Source organism: Trachemys scripta, chromosome 5, assembly GCF_013100865.1.
Source record: "Trachemys scripta elegans isolate TJP31775 chromosome 5, CAS_Tse_1.0, whole genome shotgun sequence".
In the NCBI taxonomy this organism is placed as follows: Eukaryota; Metazoa; Chordata; order Testudines; family Emydidae; genus Trachemys; species Trachemys scripta.
Window position 1 is genome coordinate 10,595,139 of NC_048302.1, and position 12,730 is coordinate 10,607,868.

The 12,730-nt window shown below is 46.7% G+C and overlaps 1 protein-coding gene across 1 annotated transcript; it reads right to left on the reverse strand.

The window, feature by feature from the left end:
* Positions 1–116: 116 nt before the first annotated feature.
* LOC117878525 (interleukin-8-like) lies at positions 117–3,607 on the reverse strand. The gene is made up of 4 exons (XM_034772780.1): positions 3,407–3,607; positions 2,338–2,473; positions 1,495–1,578; positions 117–983 (listed from the first exon to the last, which is right to left on the reverse strand). Exons 1-4 carry the CDS (start codon positions 3,468–3,470, stop codon positions 953–955), a joined length of 315 nt encoding a protein of 104 aa, XP_034628671.1. The 5' UTR covers positions 3,471–3,607; the 3' UTR covers positions 117–952.
* Between the last annotated feature and the right edge of the window lie 9,123 nt (positions 3,608–12,730).

Consider the following 12,730-nt stretch of genomic DNA (forward strand, 5'->3'; position numbering starts at 1 on the left):
CCAGGAATTTATCTAGATCTTTTTTTAAACCTTGATATTTTTATATCCTGACCTTTTCTGATGACAAAGATCGAGCCAAGTGCCAACAACTAAGAAACAGAACACATCATTTTTTAAAGCATATTTTAATGTAAAACTGATGGAATTCCAACATTCACAGGAATAAGAAAATTGCAACATGAGCCTCAACATTTTTCCCATTCATCGAACAAAATAAATAAAATAATTAACATAACAAAATCCTAACACACACAAGAGCAGGAATGTGAAATATTCTATCTTCATAAGGAATTAGCATATTAGAAAAAATCCAGAAGAATCAAAATCACTTCAATAAATAGTTTTTTTTTCTACTCAAATATTAACTTTTTAAATAGCGAGCGAGATATAAAGACATTGATGTGCTATAGCACAATAACTAATGCTCCCCAAATGACAGCACTTTGGCTGCTTCATTTTGGAAAGCCACAAAACCCCAGTCAGTAGCTAGCCTCAGGCTGGCTATGACTCATGGTGCTGTTGATGCAACATACCAGTGCAGGGGAGGGGTAACTGTTGCCAGTTTACTGCTCTCACAGTGGAAGAGCAAGGCTTAGAATAAATACAGCTGTGCTGCAAGTGCATTGCACTCATACAACCCTGTTCAGCTTAAGTGGTTTCCAAAGGATTTTCATTTCCCTCAGCAAATCACTTTTCCCTATCCAGTGTTTTCACCTTCAGAAAGTGGCATATCCCATGGTCAATGAGCCTTTTTTTTTTTTAAATAAATATCCTTCTTAAAATGATGCGCCTCAATAAATAAATACATAAATAAAAAATAGATACTGCTAGCTGGAGTCTGCCTGAAAACATGTTAACAGAAGCAGGTGGGCTGCTTGCAGATGGACTGGCATTTTCACAGAGATGTTTCCTTCAAGGGGAAACATCAGTGATTTTTCTTCTTTGGCTTCTCTTAGCGTTTTGCCTCACCATTGGCTTGAGCTCTGTAAAGAGGGGGAGAAAAGGAATAGTTTAGAAACCTGTTCATGGAACAATTACTAGTTAGAACATGAGAACTCTTAGCCTGCTCTCAACCATATCAGTGAAACTTCATTAACTTTGACATAGTTACTCTTGGTTCACACCAGAGGAAAATCTGGCGGGGGACCACCCTGGTTTTTCAGACGCACTGAGCACATGTGAGTCCAATTGTCTCCAGAAGACGTTGCAGCTGCCTAGTATATGTGGCCATTATCAATGACTTCCCCAAGCTCAAACAGGAAGTCTGGGGCACAGCAGGGAACAGGAAGAACCTAGTTCCATAATCTAACCACTAGGCCACATTTAAGGTAGGATATGTTGATTATTTATTTACTGGATTGAGAGAGACAAGTTTTGGGAAAGATTACTTTGCCCTGAGAAGAGGTAACTCTTAAGCAGCTTGTGCTAAGGAACCATCTAGTTATTCTTTTAAAATAATTTTTCATGAAATCGTTCTGAGAATGAATGACTCACTTGTTCAAAATTGCTTTAATGATGATCTTCACCCATTGAGCAGTGGGATCCAAACACACTTCTCTGCCGTCCTTAAGAGTAGCGCTGCAAAGAAGGAAAACAAAGGTCAGGCATCTATCGACTTGGTGCACTCTGTGGACTCATCAGGGTATCTTTCAACCTTTTAAAATACAGGCACGGCTGGTGTCAATTGACATAGTTCCATTGACTTCACTAGAGAGCTACATCAATTTATACTAGCGGAGGATCTGGCCCTACATCATTTGTTTGCTTTAAAATGTTCCAGGTATGCAAAAACAAACAAACAAAACCTCCCTCCCTCTCTCTCTCTATATATATGACTTCATTTTTTTTAATATTGCCTGGTATCTCTCTTTCTCTCTGTACATGTGTGTATATATATGAAATGTCTTTGTCTGCATTGGTATTGCTTTTTACATAAAGGGCTGAATCCTGCATTCCTCCATCAGGGAAACCACTTATGTACTCAGCGGAGAATTTTCAGTGGGAGTCTTGCCTGCAGAAGGACTGGAGGAATTGGGTTGAAAGGTTGTATTGGGGATTAATAATTTTTCCTGCCCTTCCAATGCAGGTTCTAGCACTCTATAGATAATGCCCATGGGGATTTGTATTTCCATCCCAGAGATGCTGGACGCTATGAAAAGCAAAGTGCAATACCTAAAATAACGTCTTTAGAAAGAATAAAAATCACTCTTAGGGAGTCTCCCTGGGTGGTGTGGGCCTACTAGTGCTCCCCACCCCTTTGAAAACTCCCGGACAAGCACAATGCAAAGCCGTCTCCTCCTAGTTTAGCAGCAGGTAGAATTTTGCAAAACTACTTACATGATTTCAGTGTTCTGGCAATGAGGTCCGCTCGGGGTCAGCTTCACGTCCCGAATGTTCCCGGGACGGATGAAGTTGGAATGCAAGGTGATGCACTGGCATCGGAGCTCATTCCCCATCCTTGCCAGACTCATCCCTGGAAAAGAATAAGAATTGTGTCGGGTTAGCTGAGTATCTCGCCATCTATACATGTGAAGCAGAGCGCTTGGTTTTGCTTGTTGCTTGATCAGACAGGCTTGCTCTCTGGTTTTTTCACAGGGGTCTTGGCTAAAAGGTTACCTTGGTCCTCACCTCTAAAACTTAATTATGAAAAGGTATGGAGAGTGCTTGATGCTGCTGCAAAATAACGTTTGGGTTTTTTTTAAAGACAATTCTAAGTCACCAGTTTTTCTTTTTTTAAACCTGCCCTTACTTGGCCAGATTCTGATCTAGTTACAATGGTGATGAGCCTAGATTTAAAATCATGTAACTGAGGATAAGATCTGCCCCTTGCTTTTCATCCGTTTTGAGGACTATCTCTGATCATGTTCTGTGCTCCTATTGCTTATTCCCCACTCCAAGTTGCATCTTCCTACGTTTGAGACAACGTGGTGTCACAAACAGGTTGATGACCTCATGCAGGGGAGAAGCAAGAGGCGCAGATGAACGTTGTAATCAGACGAGCCCGCCTTCACTCAAATGTCTTTAGAACCAGGGGAAAAGCAGATAGTGAAAATGAGACAGAAGCATAACTTTCTATAGCAAAGAGACTATTTCTCAAAATTTTCCACCAGGTGTCAGCAGCTCTTCAGAGCAGTGACTGATTTACAGCTCTCTCAGATAGGGTGACCAGACAGCAAATGTGAAAAATCAGGACAGGGGGTGGGGGGTAATAGGAGCCTATATAAGAAAAAGACCCCAAAATTGGGACTGTCCCTATAAAATCAGAACATCTGGTCACCCTACTCTCAAATGAAAATCCTTTGAAAAAGTTTTAAGACGACCTCAACTTTTTAAAAAATAAGCCTAAAATATCTCTCCATGCATAACTAAGCAAAGTCAGTTGAGCCCGAGGAAGGATTTTGCTTACCTTCTGACACCGCTGCGTAGGTTAGGAAAAGAGCCAAGACAGCAACAACCAACTTCCCGTTCATGATGAGAGGCGAGGCGAGCTTTTCTCCTTGATTCTGCTGGCTCTGCGTGCTAGGAAGGAGCAGTGAGCTCTCTTGTTGTCTCGGAAGATTTCTGATGTCTGAGCTGTGTAACCCAACCCTCTTATATACCGTCCGGGGTGTGTGAGGCAGCACCGTGTTTGGATTGTGTCAGGAAATTCCCAAAGTGTGCAAGACGCTATTGCAAAATGAGTCACATGGCTGTGGGCAAAACCCCTTCCTAGATGAGCCTGAAATTAGTTATCCTTTCAATCAAGCTCCTTATGAATGAATTAAATATAAAAGATATACAACATCGCCGTGTAGTTAGCTCAGTATAACTGGTTGGTTTCTATAACTCATTATTATTCTTTTATTATTAATATGACTGTCCCTTTATATTCTTTATCTTAACATGTGGCTGGTTAAGAAGACATTCAACTCGTGACTTTCCCTGACCATTTCTTGATTGGATATGCTGGGAGGGTTAGTAGAAATGAACTGTGCTTTAAATCCAGTGGCCTGTCTCACACGCAGCTATAATATCTATAATTTTTCTTTCTAAATGTGGAGTTAGCTCCTACTTTTCTCCTTACATTGATTTTAAACACCTGAAATCTTGGCCCCACTGAAATCAAGGTGAAAACTCCACACCATCTTCAATGGGGCCAGGAGTTTTGACCCTCTGTTTGTAGGATATAGTCTTAGTCTTATTCTCTGGCATTTTTTCCTCCCCACCCTAACCAGGAGTTTTCCTCTAACACAATAGTGCTATGTAGTGTCCTCAATGTCTGTTGGATCTCCTCATGCATACTAAGGTATGTTCAGGGCTTGGTCAAAAGCAAAACCCTATTACCCTTTTTTGTAAACTTTGTCTAAAAGTTACTGGTATGATGGACAGTTATCAGATGGACAGACTTGTTCTCCGTCACCCTGGGGCCAAGTTCTGAGGAGTGTGAGGTGTAATGGAGAGAACGAGACAGTAGTGGGCAAGTGGAAAGCATTTGCCCCTGGATGACTCCGCATGGCCTGTGGCAAGGTGTTCCACAGGGCCACACCACCCCTGGGTTCCCTCCATTTTTGAGTATGCTCAGGCCTACAAGCTACGGCCTACGCTGCCTTAGAAAAGGTTTGCCAGTATAGCTGAACTGGCAATGCTACGCTGCCAAACGATTCTAGTGTAGATGCACCTTATATCGGCAAAAGAGGGCTGTTGTCAGTGTAGATTATACTGGTTCCCTGAACAAAGTTAGCTATGCTGACATGAGGACTTTTTTGGGAGGATAACTGAATCTACACTTTTCAAAGCGGTAGCCGTGTTCATCTGTATCAGCAAAAACAACGAGGAGTCCTTGTGGCACCTTAGAGACTAACAAATTTATTTGGGAATAAGCTTTCATGGGCTAGAACCCACTTCATCAGATGCATGGAGTGGAAAATACAGGAGCAGGTAAAAATACATGAAAAGATGTGAGTTGTCTTACCAAGTGTGAGGTCAGTCTAATGAGATAATTCAGTTGTCATCAGGATACCAAGGGAGGAAAAATAACTTTTGAAGTGGTAATGAGAGTGGCCCATTTCAGACAGTTGGCAATAAGATGTGAGTAACAGTAGGGGGAAATTAGTATTGGGGAAATTAGGTTTAGGTTTTGTAATGACCCAACAACTCCCAGTCTTTATTCAGGCCTAATCTGATGGTGTCCAGTTTGCAAATTAATTCAAGTTCTGCAGTTTCACATTGGAGTTTGTTTTTGAAGTTTTTTTGTTGAAGAATTGCCACTTTTAGGTCTGTTATTGAGTGACCAGGAAGACTGAAGTATTCTCCTACTGTTTTTTGAATGTTGTGATTCCTGATGTGAGATTTGTGTCCATTTCTTTTGCATAGAGACTGACCGGTTTGGCCAATGTACGTGGCAGAGGGGCATTACTGGCACATGATGGCATATATCACGTTGGTAGATGTGCAGGTGAACGAGCCCCTGATGGTGTGGCTGATGTGGTATGGGTCCCTTCAGGTTGGGAGGCTGTCTGTAAGCGAGGACTGGCCTGTCCCCCAAGGTCTGTGAGAGTGAAGGATCGTCCTTCAGGATAGGTTGTAGATCCTTGATGATGCGCTGGAGAGGTTTTAGTTGGGGGCTGTAGGTGACAGCTAGTGGAGTTCTGTTACTTCCTTTGTTGGGTCTATCTTGTAGTAGGTGACTTCTGGGTACCCTTCTGGCTCTGTCAATCTGTTTCTTCACTTCACCAGGTGGGTATTTTAGTTTTAAGAATGCTTGATAGAGATCCTGTAGGTGTCTGTCTCTGTCTGAGGGATCGGAGCAAATGCGGTTGTATCTTAGAGGTTGGCTGTAGACAATGGATTGTGTGATGTGGTCTGGATGAAAGCTGGAGACATGTAGGTAAATATAGCAGTCAGTAGGTTTCCGGTCTAGGGTGGTGTTTATGTGACCATCACTTATTTGCACAGTACTGTCCAGGAAGTGGACCTCTTATGTGGACTGGTTCAGACTGAGATTGATGGTGGGGTGGAAATTGTTGAAATCTTGGTGGAATTACTCAAGGGCCTCCTTCCCATGGGTCCAGATGATGAAGATGTCATCAATGTAGCGCAAGTAGAGTAGGGGCGTAAGGGGCCGAGAGCTGAGGAAGCGTTGTTCCGAGTCAGCCATAAAAATGGTGGCATACTGTGGGGCCATGCGGGTACCCATAGCAGTCCCGCTGACTTGAAGATATAAATTGTCTCCAAATCTTAAATAGTTCTGGGTGAGGACAAAGTCTCAAAGTTCAGCCTCCAGGTTTGCCGTGATGGTATCGGGGATGCTATTCCTGATGGCTTGTAGTCCATCTTTGTGTGGAATGTTGGTGTAGAGGGCTTCTACATCCATAGTGGCCAGGACGGTGTTTTCTGGAAGATCACTAAAGGATTGTAGTTTCCTCAGGAAGTCAGTGGTGTCTCGAAGATAGCTGGGAGTGCTGGTAGCGTAGGGCCTGAGGAGAGAGTCTACATAGCCAGATAATCCTGCTGTCAGGGTGCCAATGCCTGAGATGATGGGGCGTCCACAATTTTGGGTAGCAGATAGAATACCCCTGGTCGGGGCTCTAGGGGTGTGTCAGTGTAGATTTGTTCTTGTGTTTCTTTAGGGAGTTTCTTGAGCAGATGTTGTCGTTTCTTTAGGGCTTTTGCCAGTTTAGAAATGTTGTTGTAAAAAATTCATTCCCCTAAATTACTTTAGTTTCTAGTGTAGACCTGCCCTTAATCTTACATTTATTCCCAATGCCAAACAAGCTCCACTCTTATGACATATTCCCAGGATCACAAGTAATCCCATCTTTAGGATAACTGAGGTAAGTCGGTACACCCGAACACTTCTAACTGATAGGGATCTGTACATTGAACAGCTGCCCTTTGGATTATATCTTTTGCTGGTTTATTTTATGCCAGTATTTGTCAGCTGTTAGTCAGGACGCATTTAGACTGCAACACGTATCAGTTCTCTGTTTGTTATATCCCTTTGTCATATTTACTTAAGGAATTACCATAGTTCTGTGTGTCTTTCTTATTGCTGGCAATGAACAATTAGAAGTCACAGCTGTCCCTTTACGGTGGTTCATTTAGAGAAGAATGGGAGATCAGCTCTTATTTTATCTCAATTGTATATTCCATCCCTACCAAGGGCCCAGAAATGTCAACTATTTTTTGCATGTAGTGTATTGGGAGCTGAAGTCTATAAAGCATAACTTAGGCCTGGTCTACACTAGGCGTTTATGTCGAAGTTAGCGCCATTACATCGAATTAACCCTGCACCCGTCCACACTGCGATGCTATTTAGTTCGACATAGAGGTCTCTTTAATTCGACTTCTGTACTCCTCCCCGACGAGGGGAGTAGTGCTAAATTCGACATGGCCATGTCGAATTAGGCTAGGTGTGGATGGAAATCGACGCTAATAGCTCCGGGAGCTATCCCACAGTGCACCACTCTGTTGACGCTCTGGACAGCAGTACGAGCTCGGATGCTCTGACCAGCCACACAGGAAAAGCCCCGGGAAAATTTGAATTTGAATTCCTTTTCCTGTCTGGCCAGTTTGAATCTCATTTCCTGTCTGGACATCGTGGCGATCACAGCAGCACTGGCAACGATGCAGAGCTCTCCAGCAGTGATGGCCGTGCAGTCTGTGAATAGAAAGAGGGCCCCAGCATGGACTGATCGGGAAGTATTGGATCTCATCGCTGTGTGGGGCGATGAGTCCGTGCTTTCTGAGCTGCGCTCCAAGAAACGGAATGCAAAGATCTATGAGAAGATCTCAAAAGACATGTCAGAGAGAGGATACAGCCGGGATGCAACGCAGTGCCGCGTGAAAATCAAGGAGCTGAGACAAGGCTACCAGAAGACCAAAGAGGCAAACGGACGCTCCGGATCCCATCCCCAGACATCCCGTTTCTATGAGGCACTGCATTCCATCCTCGGTGCGGCCGCCACCACTACCCCACCACTGACCGTGGACTCTGAGGATGGGATATTGTCCACGGCCGGTTCCTCGGACATGTTAGCGGACGGGGAAGATGAGGAAGGAGATAAGGAGGACGAGGCAGTCGGCAGCGCTCACAACGCTGATTTCCCCGACAGCCAGGATCTCTTCATCACCCTTACAGAGATCCCCTACCAACCCTCCCCAGCCGTTACCCCGGACACAGAATCTGGTGAAGGATCATCCAGTAAGTGTTGTAAACATCTAAACATTTATTTTTAACAGAACAGGAATATTAACAATTAAAAGAATGGGTTGTTCATGATTACTTTGCCCTAGGCACTTAACGGTTCAGTCATGGGCAGTGCAAGTTTTGAAAAAAAATCTAGCAATGTCCGGTTTTCCGTGATTGTCCTGCCCAAGCCGCTCTACTGTTTAGTCCCTGCTACTGCAGCTAGAGTAAAATGCGGTCTATATGTGCAGGGATAGAGCAGTAATCCTCCCGGGACATCTCGATGAAGCTCTCCTGGAGGTAATTGGAAAGCCGTTGCATGAGGTTCCTGGGGAGAGCGGCCTTATTGGGTCCTCCGAAGTACGACACGTTGCCGCGCCACGAGACTATCAAGTACTCGGGAATCATTGCTCTGCACAGCAGGGCGGCATACGGCCCTGGTCTTTGGAGGCTTTCCCGGAGCATTCTCTCTCTCTCGCTGTCAGAGATCCTCATCAGGGTGATGTCGCCCATGGTGACCTGCTTTGAATTAGGTAGGGGAATGTTAGTGTTGGGACTGCTTGCTCGTTCCTTTACAGAACTGTAACCGCTGGTTTGCAGCCACGCGGTGGAGGCGGGAGAGGGGCTGCCGAAAGGGATCGTTCCTGGGGACAGCCGCGAGGGGGTGGGACAGGGGCAGAGTTCCCGCTTGCCGGATTGCTGGCAGCAGGTACTGACATTGCTTTAAATGTGAAATGAGGCCAGTGGTAATATAAAAGTTTTAAACTGCCACAAGTCTACGGCTTACCATGTCTGCCTGCAACAGAAATTCCGTTGTGCTGCCCCGCTTCTCAAATGTGCTGTGGAAGACCCCAGGCACTGAATGCGAAGGCCGAGAATTCGACCTTGTGCTGAGTGCGCATGTGATAGGTGCTGTGCATGGTCTTGTTCACAGAGAAAGACTATGTTCTTGGTTCACAACTACATTTATCTTTCTGAGGAATTCACTCCCTTTTTCCCATTCCCACAGCCACATCTGCGACTGTCTCACAACCTAGCCTGGCATCACACTCCCAGAGGCTAGCGAAGATTAGGCATAGGAAGAAGAGGACACGGGAGGACATGTTCTCTGAACTTATGGCCTGTTCCCAAGCCCAGGCAGCACAGCAGACCCAGTGGCGGGAGAAATTGACCCAAATGCAGCAAGCAAACATGGATCGGGAGGAGAGGTGGCGGCAGGAAGACCAGCAGGCGACTCAAACGCTGCTTGGACTACTGAGGGAGCAAACAGACACGCTCCGGCGCCTTGTGGATGTTCTGCAGGAACGGAGGCAGGAGGACAGAGCCCCGCTGCAGTCCATCTCTAACCGCCCTCCCCCGCCACCAAGTCCCATACCCACCTCACCCAAAGTGCAAAGAAGGAGAGGCGGCAGAGTCCCTGCTAACTCTCACTCCACCCCTGCAGAGAGCTCTAGTAGCAGAAGGCTCTCATTCCCCAAAACTTGAAAAGTTCTTTCCTTCCCGCCTGACACAAGCCCCCGTCCAAGTTTCACCTCCCAGTTCCATGTGTAGTTGATAATAAAAAATACGTTCATGTTAACTACTGTTTCAATCATGTTCTTTTGGAGGAGGAGGGGAAAGGGGGTTGGTAATTGGACAGGACAGTCACCTTTGGCAGGGTACATAGGCGGGGGCAGGCACAGCAGCAGGGCACATACACAGTGCAGTGATGCAGTGACTAGTTACCCTGGTTAGTCTGGGAGGTTGTTTTCATGTTATGTGGTGGGGGGTGGGTTGCTCTGTGACTTTGTGGCGGGGGAGGGCAGTTACAGATCTTAAGCGGCAGTCCTTATGCAGGATCACAGAGCCATGCAGCAGGGGATCTGTAATCGTCCTCCCCCTGCCACAAAGTCACATAGCCCCCCCATACACACAGTCCCGATCAGGAGGGGTGACAGGCTCCGTTGAAACAACCATCCCACCGCAGCGGAGCCCGTCAATCCTTGAGTTTAGAAGCTTCATTCGCGTCACTACACTACACCCGCTCCGCACCACAGTCTGCGTCCCAGTTTTAAAAAATTCCCGCGAAAACAGTATTAAAAAAAACGGTGTGCATTAACAAAGTAGAACTATTTTTATTTCGAAACGTGTGTTGGAAGGGGGTGAAGGGGGTATGTAACTGGGTAGGATAGTCAACATTAACTGGGTAAAGAAACGGGGGCAGGTTCAGCTTCTCTGTACACAAACTTAAAAGTCACAGGTTACCCTGCTCACTCAGGAACTTTGCTTTCAAAGCCTCCCGGATGCACAGCGCTTCCCGCAGGTCTCTTCTAATCGCCCGGCTGTCTGGCTGAGCGTAATCAGCAGCCAGGCTATTTTCATCAACCTCCCACCCCGCCATAAAGGTCTCCCCCTTGCTCTCACAGAGATTGTGGAGCACACAGCAAGCTGCTATAACAATGGGGATATTGGTTTCGCTGAGATCACAGCGAGTCAGTAAGCTTCTCCATCTCCCCTTGAGACGGCCAAAAGCACACTCCACCACCATTCTGCACTTGCTCAGCCGGTAGTTGAAGAGTTCTTTTTCAGTGTCCAGGGCGCCAGTATAGGGCTTCATGAGCCAGGGCATTAGCGGGTAGGCTGGGTCCCCGAGGATGACTATAGGCATCTCCACATCCCCAACAGTTATTTTGTGGTCCGGGAAGTAAATACCTTGTTGCAGCCGTCTAAACAGACCAGAGTTCCTGAAAACACGAGCGTCATGAACCTTGCCCGGCCATCCCACGTAGATGTTGGTAAAACGTCCCCTGTGGTCCACCAGTGCTTGCAGCACCATGGAAAAATAGCCCTTTCGGTTAATGTACTGGGTGGCTTGGTGGTCCGGTGCCAGAATAGGGATGTGAGTTCCATCTATGGCCCCACCGCAGTTTGGGAATCCCATCGCTGCGAAGCCATCTATGATCGCCTCCACGTTTCCCAGGGTCACTACCTTTGGCAGCAGTACATCAACGATTGCCTTGGCTACTTGCATCACAACAACCCCCACGGTAGATTTGCCCACCCCGAACTGGTTCGCGACTGACCGGTAGCTGTCTGGCGTTGCAAGCTTCCAGAGGGCTATGGCCACTCGCTTCTGTACACTCAGTGCAGCTCGCAACCGGGTGTCATTGCGCTTCAGGGCAGGGGACAGCAACTCACAAAGTTCCAGGAAAGTTCCCTTCCGCATGCGAAAGTTTCGCAGCCACTGGGATTCATCCCAGACCTGCAGCACTATGCGGTCCCACCACTCAGTGCTTGTTTCCCGTGCCCAGAATCGCCGTTCCACGGCATCAACATGACCCATTGCCATCGTGATGTCCTCGGCGCTGGGTCCCCTGCTTTCTGAGAGGTCTGTGCTACTCTCAGACTTCAGGACATCACCGCGGTGCCGTAGCCTCCTCGCCTGACTTTTCTGCATCTGCCTCAGGGAAAGGTGTATGATAAGCTGCGAGGCGTTGAGAGCGGCCACAACTGCAGCGATGGTCGCAGCGTGCTCCATGCTCGCAGTGCTGTGGCATCCGCGCTGTCAATGACTGGAAAAGTGCGCGAACTGATTTCCCGCCGGCGCTTTCAGGGAGGGAGGGCGGGAGTGATGGACGGATGACGACAGTTACCCAAAAGCACCCTCGACACATTTTGTTACCCAGAAGGCATTGCCGGCTACACCCAGAATTCCAATGGGCAGAGGGGACTGCGGGAACTGTGGGATAGCTGACCACAGTGCACTGCTTCGAATGTCGACGCTTTCACCGTTAGTGTGGACTCACAAAGTCGAATTACTGTCCTTAGTGTGGACACAGACGTTCGACTTTGCAATATCGATTCCAAAAATTCGATGCAAGTAAATTCGAACTACTCTCGTAGTGTAGACAAGGCCTTAGAAAATAGCTATTTTTTCCTCTCGGAATGTGGCTGGTGAACCATAGTAATGATCTGAACCATGGTGCTTAATTAAATGAAAAAGGTCCATGATGGAAAGAATAGCGGGACTAAGGGCAAGTGCATCACAGTGAATATGATTCCTGCACCAGTTTGTGGCCTTCATCTTCTCCTGTGCTGGGGCAGCTGTGTGCCACTCCAGTGGTGTGCATCTGCCCTAAAAGACTGGCTTCCCAGCAAGATCATTCCATCCCTGGGGAATTGGTAAGTGGCCCATGGAAAGCCTCCTAGCAGCTCTAGGGAGGGTTTCTGTCACTGCCTGTGAATTTTAGGCTGCTTTTACTTGCGGCCGGCCACCAGCTCAGTTCAGAGCTGCTTCCAGATTGGGAGGGGGGAGTGTGATGACAGAAAAGTGAGTGAAGCCAACCTTTCCACTCTCCCTACCCAGCAGCACTCAGGGCCAGCTTTTTAAAGGCATCTAAGCACCTAATTTTGCAGTTAGGTGCCTAATAGAATTTTCAAAAGCACCCAGATGCCTCCATCCCCAGGGAGAGGCACAGCACAATGGTCTTTAGGGGCCTAAAGATGAAGATAGCTGCCTAGTTGGATTTTCAACAGCGCCTAATCAGGCTAAATGCCTAACTGTCATTGAAACCCACAGAATTA